The following is a 12339-nucleotide window of genomic DNA, read 5'->3' as shown; positions in this document are numbered from 1 at the left end:
TAAAGTTTCCAAAGACCAGGATTTGGGTGTATTCGAGAAGAAAAGACAAGGACAATTCTTACAAAATACAATCATCGTGTGTGGAGTCAACGGTAAGTATAGTGCAGATGACTTCAGCTAGACATCTCGAGGTGTTAGATAATATGGACGAGCATCATACGGAATCATCAGGAGCCCATAATTGATGTAGTATCAGGCAAGATTGTAGGTACAGGGCTTCTCCACCTCCCACTCCAGTTTTTTCCGTCGTTCTGAAACAAAGACGTGTTGGATATTACCAACTCCTAGTCCGTGATTTGGGAGGATGTGGACGTTATCACGGTGAATATCTTTCAGTTATGACATCCAATCTGGGATCAGTTAAGGGTGGCGATTACAGTGAGTACTTTCAAAAGGGCCCTTTATATCGCCTTTCGACTGTAACCGTAAACAACAGATTAAGATGAATAACTTGTAAACACTCGACATCAATACTTCAAACTCCCATTGGTAGTGTTAATAACTGATATCCCCTTTGGATCTATGTCTGGGTTGTTGGAGATTGATCTCAATAATGAAATGATATTATCCTTGCTATAATTCTTTCGGATCGAACGTTGATAACCAGGCATCCATCTCTATCGTTATCAGTCATGATAAATTAGAGCAATTGACAGCTTTTTCAGTTATGTTGACAAATTACCCTCAATTACTTTTCCCTATTTGCAATATAAGTTGAATCTATGCCATCAGCCATGGAAACGTTTTTGTATGTACCAAGTTACACGGCTCTATCAAAGCATTCTCGAAATATTTCGATCGGATTTTCTTGATAAAATTCATACAATCTTCTAGTTGTTCTTGGCTTACCAAAAACTTCACTAAATGTCTCACAAGATGATGGTTGACTTTTAATAGCTTCCTGTATCATGTACGATTATTTCGTTCTGCGAGGTTTTAATAATTGTCAGTTTTGTGTACTACCGTTAGACATATACTTATATCAGAAGGTACTATCATAAATACAAAGTTGTAACTTAACTCACGATGGTCTCTATCCACCTTATACTCAAGTATTACTTTAAATCTGGAAACAAACAACTAGTAATCATCGGGAATAGAAAATCAGCCTTTTTAAGACTCACTGCCTTCTCAACTTATTTTTGGGCAGCTAAGTTTCTACCACCGTGGTCTGTAACCACATAAATAAACTTATTTGTCAACGAAACATGTTATAAATCCATCGCATGCTATTCGCCAAAATACGTAGTCTTAGTTCGTCTCATAACAGGAAGAAATTCAAGAATGTCATAGGATATAAATTTGTCCCGGATAAGATTAACAACACACATTGGGCACAAGTGACAGAACAAACCAATCCAAATATTTTATTCAATCCCGAAGCTCATTTCATTATTCCGCCTCGTTTTAACGAGCCAAAGCGGAGCCTCCTAGTAGTTAGGTCCCAACAGCTCGATTGACGAGGATGATAATACTGCACGTCTGTGGGATTGAGGTATAAGTATAGCCTTTCCGCCTACAAGGACGAGCCTACTCTGAATAATATCCATAGTAGAGCCACGAAATCAGTTCGTGTACATACATCTAAAGCCTTAAAAGGAACTCCGCTTAACAACCGAACTTTTATCCTTCACAATATAGGTGACTCGGGAGCAATCCTAGTGACTCTAACATCCTGAAAACCTTCAGGAACTTTCTGGAATACTTAATGAAGTTTGTTTCAAGTATAAACTCTAGGAGGAATATTCAGGAACCAGAGGGAGACTGTAGAAGTAAATAAATCTCTAAAATCAATGGTTCTGTCAGTCTTCGAAATTTGATACCGACCGCATTAGTTTTACCGAACTCAACTAGCTGAAGGTGGTCGGTCACGTACTCTCACCAGATCTACAAAGCAACACAGGGACTCTCATTTCTAACCTCCTGCCCAACCATGATCCATGACCTATTTTACAGACACAGAAACAACGCATATAAACTGCTGACTGCAAAACGATAAAAACAAATGAGTTGTAAGTTTTTTGCAGTGCAGTGTAGATTATCATGAAACAGGTTGCCAATACCTATCCGTAATCGCGACATTATCATCAAGTTCAAAAGACCAAAAACCCTGTTACTAGACTCTAAAGAGATTCATCAACCACTCCCTGAACTTCTGCCCATCAGCAAGGTACTTTATCATGGACCGCCTGATATACAGACCGATCATGAATATAACGGACCCCCTTAGTCAATAATATGAATATTGCAATTTGATAGAACTCATGGTTTACCCTCTCTCATTATTCATTGAATATTAGTCATGCCCTTATGCTTCTACTCCTCACGTTCAGATTACGAAGCTCTCTAATTGTTAAAGTAGCATTATTCTCTCAAAGTGTAATGTCCTTTTTACTATTACAAGTGGATAGATAACTCACTGATCTTATGGATGCTGATCAACTGAGGTCGATCATAAGAGGCATATAATGTCCTAAAATCTTGTGAGGCGCCTACTCAGAAAATTTAAAATCCTATACTCCTTCATATTCTTTGATTTTCCATCCCTAGAGCACATGCAGTCTGACCAGTATCTTATTAATTATACCATTAGTTATCTTCATAACGGTGTGATTCACTAAATAGATATCTAACCCACAATACAAACTCCTTAGCTATCTGATTTGTTTGTAACATGTAACTAGTAGAGACAGTGCAATCAAACAAGGGGCCTAGATTAAAGCAATTATCCTACATACCACAAACGTAAGAGAGCTTTACATCACAAGAGGAGGGAGGGTGGCGTTACTGACCAGCAATTAAGATGGTGTGTAGATAACTTTATCCCACCCATGTTTGTGGGGCAGAACATTCTGTTTAATTACTGCTACTTGTGGTTTAGTGTAACGTCACTAACAAATTGTACTGATACTAATTTATTGTGCAAAATACCTATTTAAATCGTGTTTGTAACGCTGAACTGATTTCACTTCTTACCGAGTAATCCTATTGCAAGCCAAACTAGATAGTTTACTAAAAACGAAGCCTGCTTATGACCCCATAAAATCTATAAAAGTAAAAAAACATGCGAAAAAATAATCCACAAAAAAGGGAGACAGCCAGTTGTGTCTCAGAGTACTGTTTTCAGTACTATATTTTAGAACCACAGTTATCCTTAATTTTCAGCTTCTGTTTGGACCACTTCCATTTGTAAAGTCTTTTGTCCAGTCGTACGATATTTACGCTTGTATTCTATAACCTGTTAGAATGCTCTTAACTATAAATTACCTTGAAAAAAGAACTAGACTAAGTAGTCATACGTTAACTATTCCACAACAAATGACTTAACTTCTTGAACATTGTCTGCTCCGTTTCTCTTCCCTTCTTTCTCTTACCCTTCTTTTCAGCCCCCTCAAGATATGCCACCGAAAGCACATATGAAACGAGTGACTTCGTCCTCCGGCATTACTAATCCTTCAGGTGTTTCAGAAGGATATAAGGTTGAGGTAAGATATGACGGTAGAATAAGTGTTTATGCAGTAATGGTTAGGTGCGATGCTATGAAAGTCTCGATTAGGTGCAAAAGGTAACCAAATATTAATATATATATATACACATATGTATAGTGAAGATAAATCAAGCCTGAGAAGTTAATTTGAGCATGACATAAGATATTGTCTTAATTGCAAAATTCGGATACTTAAGAATAATATTCATTTGGTAGGGAGTGAGGAAAAGAAAATTCTGAAAGAAAAAAGATGAACATCGAGTGGGGGGTTCAAGCATGATAATATCGACCTCTGAAGTAAGTCATCAATTGAAAAGAGGTTTTTAGTCCACTTGGGTAAATACACGCAAATATATGCTATAGGATACCAAGTAAAATTTTATATTAGTACAAATCCTGTGCTATAATAATTTAGAATGATGCTATAGATGTCATAATTAATTGCAAAAGATAAACAAATATAAATTTCTATGTGTTATATATATATATGTGGCGAAGATAAAATGAATCTGAGAAGTTAGTTTATTTATTAGCAATGCAAGATAATCTGTTATTAGTTATAGTCGTTGGATGTTTAGTAGGAAAAGAAGGGACAAAAGAGGTGTCTAATGTGTTGAGGAACCAATCATCATAATAATAAATATCATAAGTATGGACATAAGCGAACTTCAGATAATAAGATGGATAGAAAGAAAATAAAATAAGCGAGAAAAGTTTCAAAGGTTCTACCTTGTTTTTCAGTCAATTAGAAAGATGATGGACCCTGTTTGAATAAATCATTGTTAAACGCACTGATATTCAGTAGGTGACACAATCCACTTTCGGAAAGAAAACCATCAAGAAGACTTCAGAACCGGGTCGTAGTTTCACTGTAGCGTAGGTTCTCCGGTAGTCTGTTCCACATGGTTGAATAGCAAATAACGTATAACTTCTGGCATAAATTTGTGTAGGTTCTCGGAATTACTAGAATATTTATCTTATTGCGTAGATTGTGGGATGATATCATAGAATACGAGGCGATGGACGCCGAAGAGTAAGAAATACCGTGAGTAAGCGGGTAGATAAAGACAAGGTTTAATTTGATACGCCTGATACAAAGAGGTTCAAGTTTGATTTGTTGACATCTTTGGTGATAATCCATGTTATCGGAATACCCCAAAACAGCTTTAGTGAACCTTACCTAAACATCTTAAATTTTGATCAGATCATTATGCCTGCAATTACTGTAAGCCAAAATACCATACTCAAGAATGGGTAAGATACATTTTTGTACAATAGTGATCTCGGTTCGATATTACTGGAGTTTATCATTATGAATCCAATGAGCTTTCTAGCTTTGGATAGTTGAGATGCAATGTGCTCGGAAAAGTTCAAACTGTTGCCATATTTTAAACCTAAATCACAAGCAGCGCTGAGAGGTTTCAGTGTATGTTTGTGTACAGCCAGATCTAGGTTAAGGCAGCGGCTAATGTGAATAAATCCACTTTTTTCAAAATTAAGTGGCGAATTCCATGAAACAGTCCATTCGTACCACTTGTTGATTTCTTCTTGGATTACCGCTGAAATATAGCTTTCTTTGGTGGGAGAAGTGAATGAATAAACCACTTTTAGATCATCGGCAAAAAGGAAAGGTTTATCATACTGAAAGAGAAAACACACGTCATTGATTAAAATGTGAAAGAGTAATGTACCAATCACACTTCCTTGCGTAACCCCACAAGTCACATTCACAAACTTAGAGTAACAAGATCCGAAGCGGACGATTTGGCTACGCTCTGTTAAAAAAAGATTTGAGCCAAGATAAGAGTGGATTTTGTATGCCAAATGAAGAGAGTTTTAGAAGAAGTTTGTGTGAGACACTGTCGAAAACCTTACTAAAATCGAAGCACAGAATTATCACTGACTAATAAACATCTCTTCTCTGAGTAATTTGATCAAAAAATTCTAGGTACGTTGGGAAGCATGAGCGTTTATTCATAAACCCGTGTTGAGATGGGCTAATCAGGCCAACTGAAAGTAAAAATGATAATAGCCGTGTGTGGATTATTTTTCACCATGGTTCTTGATAGTACAAATGTCAAGTCAATGGGCCTATAATTAGCAATATCACCACGTGATCCCGTTTTGAATTTAGGGGTGATTTGAGATGTTTTCCATATAGATGGATAGGCTCTATATTCCATAGATAGATTGAATATTTTTAAACAGAATAATACAAATTCTCCACTACAATGTCTCACAAATGATGAAGGAATCCTGTCCGTTCCACCGTCATAAGACTTTGGCTTGTTTGATGTTGGTGGATATGGAATCAATTTTGGATATATGTCTAGATGTCAACATTGCAAATATATTGATAGGGGTTTCAGTCCCATATTATCAATAAATACTCGATAAGTACCATGAGATATACCAGACGCAACCGGAATTGCCATGTGTTACCAGAAATGTTACACATTACATCACAACTACAAAACCACCTGTATTCTCGGAAGCAAGTTCACTAGCTTCCAAAGACCTGAGGTTTGTTAAAAACGAATTCGACCATATGATAGATTTAGGAGTCATTCGATCATCAAACAGCCCATGGGCATCTCCCTTGCACATGGTCCCTAAAAATGACAGCAACGACTGGCATCCAACTGCCAACTGTCGGTGACTGAATGCGAAAACAATTCCTGATAGTTACCTGTTGCCTCACATATTTACAATTCGACAGCTACCTTGGGAGGTGCAACTGCTTTTTAGAAAATCGATTTGGTTAAAGCCTTTAACTAAATTCCCACGGTTGTTGACGACATTCCTAAAACCACTATCATTACTCCCTTTGAACTATACGAATCTTAGCTCATGTCTTTCGGCTTAAGATATGCTACATAGACTTTCCAGAGGTTCATCGATAACGTTTTTCGAGGTCTGAACTTTGTACGTGTGTATGTTGATGGCTGTTTGACCTCAAGTACGGACAGAGAATCTTGTCTCCAGCATGTGGACCTTGTTCGTTCAGCCTGCTCAATGTTGTAGTGCAGACGTCGTTCTACGTCGTTTATCACTTCAACGACCACTCGAAACGGTATACGAAGGATCCTTCGAAGTTCTTCAGCGTTAAACAAAGTTCTATATCACAGATAAGAAAGGAACTAACGATAGCATCAGCATCGACTATCTGAAAGCCGCGTATTTAGGAGGTAACATAATTCATGTCGATTTTCCTTCGATATAATCGCAAGACATGAGTCCCACAATTACGATATCTTACTTGATAATTAACGATCACGGCGAGACAATGATATCTGGCAAACGACTCAAAATACCGCCATCTGGAAGAAGAGTAAGGTTTTCAGAACACAAACACTCTTACTATGATCATATGTATTTATTTATTTTATCCCAAAAACAAAATTTTTTGTTACTAATATGCTTATATGGGTATATATATCTTTATCTCTCCGAAGAAACAAGAAAAATTCATTCTGAGAGAACCGCTTTTACGTTATTGCATGCTTACGAAATGCAAGTATGTAAGTATAATTTTCTTTTTTCTCCCGTTTTATGTCCTAATGTCCATATGAGTGCAGTTCGATATGCTCTTACTCATCCCTTTTTTCTGGAAAAGATGAAAAACCGACGAATATTACGAATAATCTAAATTTTCATTGTACCAAGTTTTCGTTACTATGTCGCTCCATGATCTGACTCCATTTAGATCATATGAATGATTGTTGTCAAAATATACATCCTGTCTACCCTTTTATGTAATACTTGACTTAATCCGCGTTGATGAAGAACGGAGTTAAGTAAGTTAAATACAAGAATGAATTTAGGATACATATATTTTGTACACTCATTGGTCTGGACAGGAAATCAGAGGGATGAAGCAAATAGAAGAGAGCGAACCGAAAATGACGTGCAATGGAGATAACGGGTAAGCCAACTCGCTTTAATCAATAGTTATTCGATATTTATAGTCAGATAAAAATAAGTTACAGACATGCGATGAATAAGATAAAAAGTGTACGCACACATACGCTCATATAAAAACAGCCTGGGTTAATGAGTGGATAATTAACAAGGTCAAAACGTGACTCATGATGGATAGGTAAAGTGGCTTGTCTAGAAGCTAGAATAAGGGTATGTGGACTATACATATCAACCGACACAACAATTATATTTTACCACATAGCTTCTGAACATGGCAAGTTATCAGAAGTGTTTACCAATGACGAACTCGTTGGGTTTAAACTTCTGGTCGATTATGTCTTAGGGTCATCACTACCCTTTATTGGGAGAGGACTGATCTGTAGAGATAAATAAATTACCGAAATCAATAGTTCTGTAAATCTTTTGATGTTGACCATAGGAAACTAGACTATAGGGATAGCGTCTTCTCATTGCGTGTAATCAAGTTTTAAGTTGCTCTGTCGACTGAAGAGGTACAGATAGCTTCTCTGGAATCATTCAAGAGGAAACTTGAAATACTCTTAGCAATTAAGAATTGTATCTTATTCAAATTCATCGATGATGCATTTACTTTTGCCTTTTTTATACGCTTAAGTCCCTTACTGAGAGACATCTATGATCAACTGCTATTAGACACAGAAGTTTGTGAAGAGAAAGCCTATGATATTCTGTACAAGACAATATAAACCATTTAGACCGCGTTTGTCAATGGTAGCGTTACACTTAGGCGTGGTGTCTCCTCGCATTACTCTACATTTTTTGTGCATTGTAAAGACATGTTTCAAGAAAACCTTGAGTTCCAAATCAAAAAATTCTTATTAAAATCAGGGAAAGTGATCATTGATGTTGTAGCCTCCAATAGGTTACCACCTCACATTATTGGGATTTAAACTACTGTGAACGGTACCTTTAGTTATGGGCTTCCCTTATATGGGAACTAAAGGTATGCTTTCTAAATCTACGTTGCATAGTTAAACGTAAGTACTACAGAACGTACAACATTATCTAATAGTCAAAAAGTGTAGCTAAAATACCAAACTAAATTTTCATTTTCCTATTAATCATCCATGGTTAAGTGTGTAATATATGTGTAGTAACCGGCAGTTAACCCCCTAGCTCACTTAAGGCTTAGGAGTGTTTATTATGTTGGCTTAAGAAAACCATTCGTACTCCTGAGATAATTTTAATTACATTTCTAAGTCTGTTCTGTCAAATATCACCCAGTTGTGTTAAATCTGCAGTCGCTAACATCCCAGTTACTCTTCATTTCACCAAACTAAATTATGTCCTACCTTTGTCTCCTGCCTAATAGCTTGCGTGGTAGGGCTGAAATACTTCTGAAACAGTGGTGATTAATCCAAGATCACACCACATTTACCAGAATACTATAAGTAATTGAGCTTAGAATTAAGGATTGCGACTTTCATCGTGAGCTGAGATCCTAATCTTCATATCCTTAGTTCTAGCCCTAACTAATTAAATAACTCACCAATCGTTTCTGGCTCGTCGGCAAAGTGGTTAGGATATCAGGGTTGTTTAGCGGTATACTTAGACCATATCGAGCGTTTAACAATAGCTCATTTAAAATTAACGACAAACCAACTAATAACTATTTTACTCGGTAGTTCCTATTGTTGAAATCGTATAATAAGTGACCAGGTGTTTTTTAACTAATTATGGGTTCTAACCCTAACAGATTCATAAATCTGTATAAACACTAACTGATGGCATGATTCCACTGGTTAGGTGGTAGTGATGGCTCAAAATACATAACAGCAATGAAGATGGGCCAGCTGAATCTGTAACATTTGATTATTCATTTTGAATTCACCACCCTCTTTACCTGTCTATTTTTCATAATCTCTCCTTGTTTTTGTCTTTTTGTGTAGTGTATATACTTGTCCTCAATTTTTTTTCAGAATAAACAAAAATGGAGAGTGCTGCTTGGTCATTTTGTGTCCCAATTTATCCCAATAATTTCACTCAGTTGACCCGTTCTTTACTTCAATATGTTATTTCGTGTGTCAATAAGTTCATCCCTGATCTAGAAGGTGTCCTTGTGGATTTTGATGCCAAAAGTTTACAAATCATAACTGAAGTTGATTATTCTGATCGTTATGTCCCTAATGGTTTCACTTGTGGTCTTTTCCTGATTCATCCAGAGTTAAACCATCTTCGTGTACACGGAAAGATAAAAGTCAATGTTTTTCGCCCACATTTGGGTTTGGAAGTAGATGCTATTGTTTCAGTGGTTAGACCACAATTTATTCTTTGCCGTACAGAAATTTCCAATGTAATGATTAGTATTCCACGCTTGTCTTCTGAGTCAGTAAAAAAAGAAGAATTCAGCCAGTACATGTTAAAACCTTTTGACAAAATAAGAGTTAAATTGACTCAAATTGATAATAATTTTGGCTCTCCAGTTTTACAAGGTGACTTTATGGAGTGTCTTTCAAAACCCTTATCAAAATATTCCGAGAAACAATATAAGCATCAAACAAATCCCTCTGCCACTGGTCTGAATGATATAAAACCAGTTTTTAAAGTGTCGGATGATACTAATAGTTGTAAAATTACTCCATCATTTCATGAAAATTCTTCTGATCCAGTCACTTCTCTAACTAATTCACCTAACCATAAAACACCTAAAGTTAGGAAACGAAAGATTCGGAAACTTGAATCATTAGAAGAAGTTGGAGTCCTCGGTAATTGTAGTGAAAGTCTATTAACTCATGATGAGTCTCCAACTTGTTCAGTGAAGAAATTACGAAAGGAAAACTCATCAACTTCCAAAATACTAAAAAAGAAAGGTAATTTGGATTCAGAAGAAACTGTCCATACCTTATTAAGCGATGCACTGTTGAAATGTGGCAGGAAATATAAGTCAAACCATAATCTACTATCTTCTGTAACTGTAAAAGAGGAGCCAACTTAATCTTCAATAAATGTGCTATCCATGCATACACAGTTATTACTTTCTATATTTCTTATTTATAATGTATAAATAGATTATCACGTTTGGAGTTTTGTTAAGTTTCTAGATTAATCTTTAAAATTATTATGTACAACAGTTTCATTGACGATGGGGCATTGCAGTATTCTAGCGTTTAGTAAAGTCCTACCACTTTTCAATGTATACGAATAAATGTGCTTCTGATTACCACAATTTGTGTAATGTTCTTCCGATAATTGGAAGCCAAATGGTCATCGCAAACGTTTTAGAATCCCTTTTCTATTGTACCATTAGCTTCTAAAGATTTATCACTATATATGGTGTGTGAGCAATAGCCATATTAACTATCTAGGATGCTTAAATAACTACCAACCACAGTCTTGTGTCAGTTCATTCTCTATAGATTCCTCTCTTCTAGTCATCCTGAACTTTTAGTTTGTGTGCGAATTTTTGTCTGATATCTTCACAGTTTTCCAACATAATACCAAAGAATCTTCGAATATTAATTAGTTTCGGCGAAATTTGTTGTATTTCCCGACCATTGGTATACAATAATTATAGTTCGGTAGGTATTTGTATCACGATGAATAGCTTATAATTATGGTCTTGGTCATTATGAATAAAAGTGTCATGCCATAATAAGTGTTCGATCAGTTCTCTGTGGATATAATCTTTTAAATTTTAACGTCAATGAAAACACATATAGACTTTTTAGTTTTATTTTTCTTGGAATAATTTGAGCGTAGTTGCATGCCTGATAAAGCCAAGATTTTAAGTAAATGCTCCGAGGAGGGTATTAGTTTTCATGAGATATCTTTGAAAACCTAAAGAAAATATAACCATGGCTATAATCTAGAAAAGTTATTCTCACTACTTCTGAATATCAACAGCAGGCTATTTAACTTTAAAAATGCGTCTTTATCTAATATAGGGTTTTTGTTACCTCCAGGTCAAACAGAGTTTCCTTTTGTATTTATATTTTGTCGTGACAAAATAGGTAACGTTTGAAGAACTAGTTCGAAGCGAATGACATCTATTCATTCATCTTGTGCGGCAGAATGGCCATCTTAGTGTGTGACTTTTTCCTCACCCCTGCATGCTCATTGTAGTCTTTTAATTTGAAGTGTTCTTAACTCTTAGAAAAACACTAGGCAGGTTCTCCGAGACTTGTTGTTCACACTGGTCGAACTTAGATCTACGGACATCCAGATGATAACTACGGACAAACAGTTGTGTTTTGGTTCTTTTATGGCATTTACGTTTATGATGTACCAATCTCCTAATTGTGACTCACACCGGATTGTCAGTTTTCTACATAATGCTAGTGAGAAATGGTCCATATCATACAGAAGCTTTTAAGAACATAATAAGAGTATGAACGATAATGAGAAATTGAGCTAATATAGTTGTGTCGCGACTGCTGACTGGATATATCATGTATCCGTTTACAGGTATTACAATATTCAAACATATAAACAGTTAGTAGTAGAGTATATACTTATGTATCAGGTGATATAAACATTCGGTTAGTTGATAATTTTAAAGAGATTAGTGAGTTGGTTAGGTCCTCAAAACTGACTTTGACTATCTCATAGAGTTCCGAACTGCTCCTTGATTGTATTATTACGAAAGTTTCAGTTAACTGACTAGAATACAGTATAATGACTTAATGTAAAATGTACTTGAGATTGCGAGGGATTTGAAAATATGTTTGCTTTAAGTCAGGTTACTACGAATTGTTTGGAAAACTCAATCTTGTCATCCCTCGAAACTTGGTACTCAGTACCTTTATGATAAGTAATTTTAGGATCAAAATAATAAGCCCATTCGTAGCATTATTATTTTAAACAATAATTCGCGCTGTTGAGGACAGATTTATTTGACGAATTCAGCATTAGGTTGATGACATGATTTATAAACGGATCTGGGTTCCAATTGC

At 35.9% G+C, this 12339-nt stretch overlaps 1 protein-coding gene across 1 annotated transcript; it reads left to right on the top strand.

Annotated features, from left to right (window-relative positions):
- Positions 1-9377: 9377 nt before the first annotated feature.
- On the top strand, positions 9378-10382 carry Smp_174660 (hypothetical protein; the record flags this gene model as incomplete). Its single annotated transcript, XM_018789828.1, has 1 exon — positions 9378-10382. One exon carries the CDS (start codon positions 9378-9380, stop codon positions 10380-10382), a length of 1005 nt encoding a protein of 334 aa, XP_018655232.1.
- Positions 10383-12339: the final 1957 nt, after the last annotated feature.

The sequence above is a fragment of the Schistosoma mansoni genome, chromosome W (assembly GCF_000237925.1).
Source record: "Schistosoma mansoni strain Puerto Rico chromosome W, complete genome".
Lineage (NCBI taxonomy): Eukaryota > Metazoa > Platyhelminthes > Trematoda > Strigeidida > Schistosomatidae > Schistosoma > Schistosoma mansoni.
This window is presented reverse-complemented; position numbering and strand designations above follow the sequence as displayed.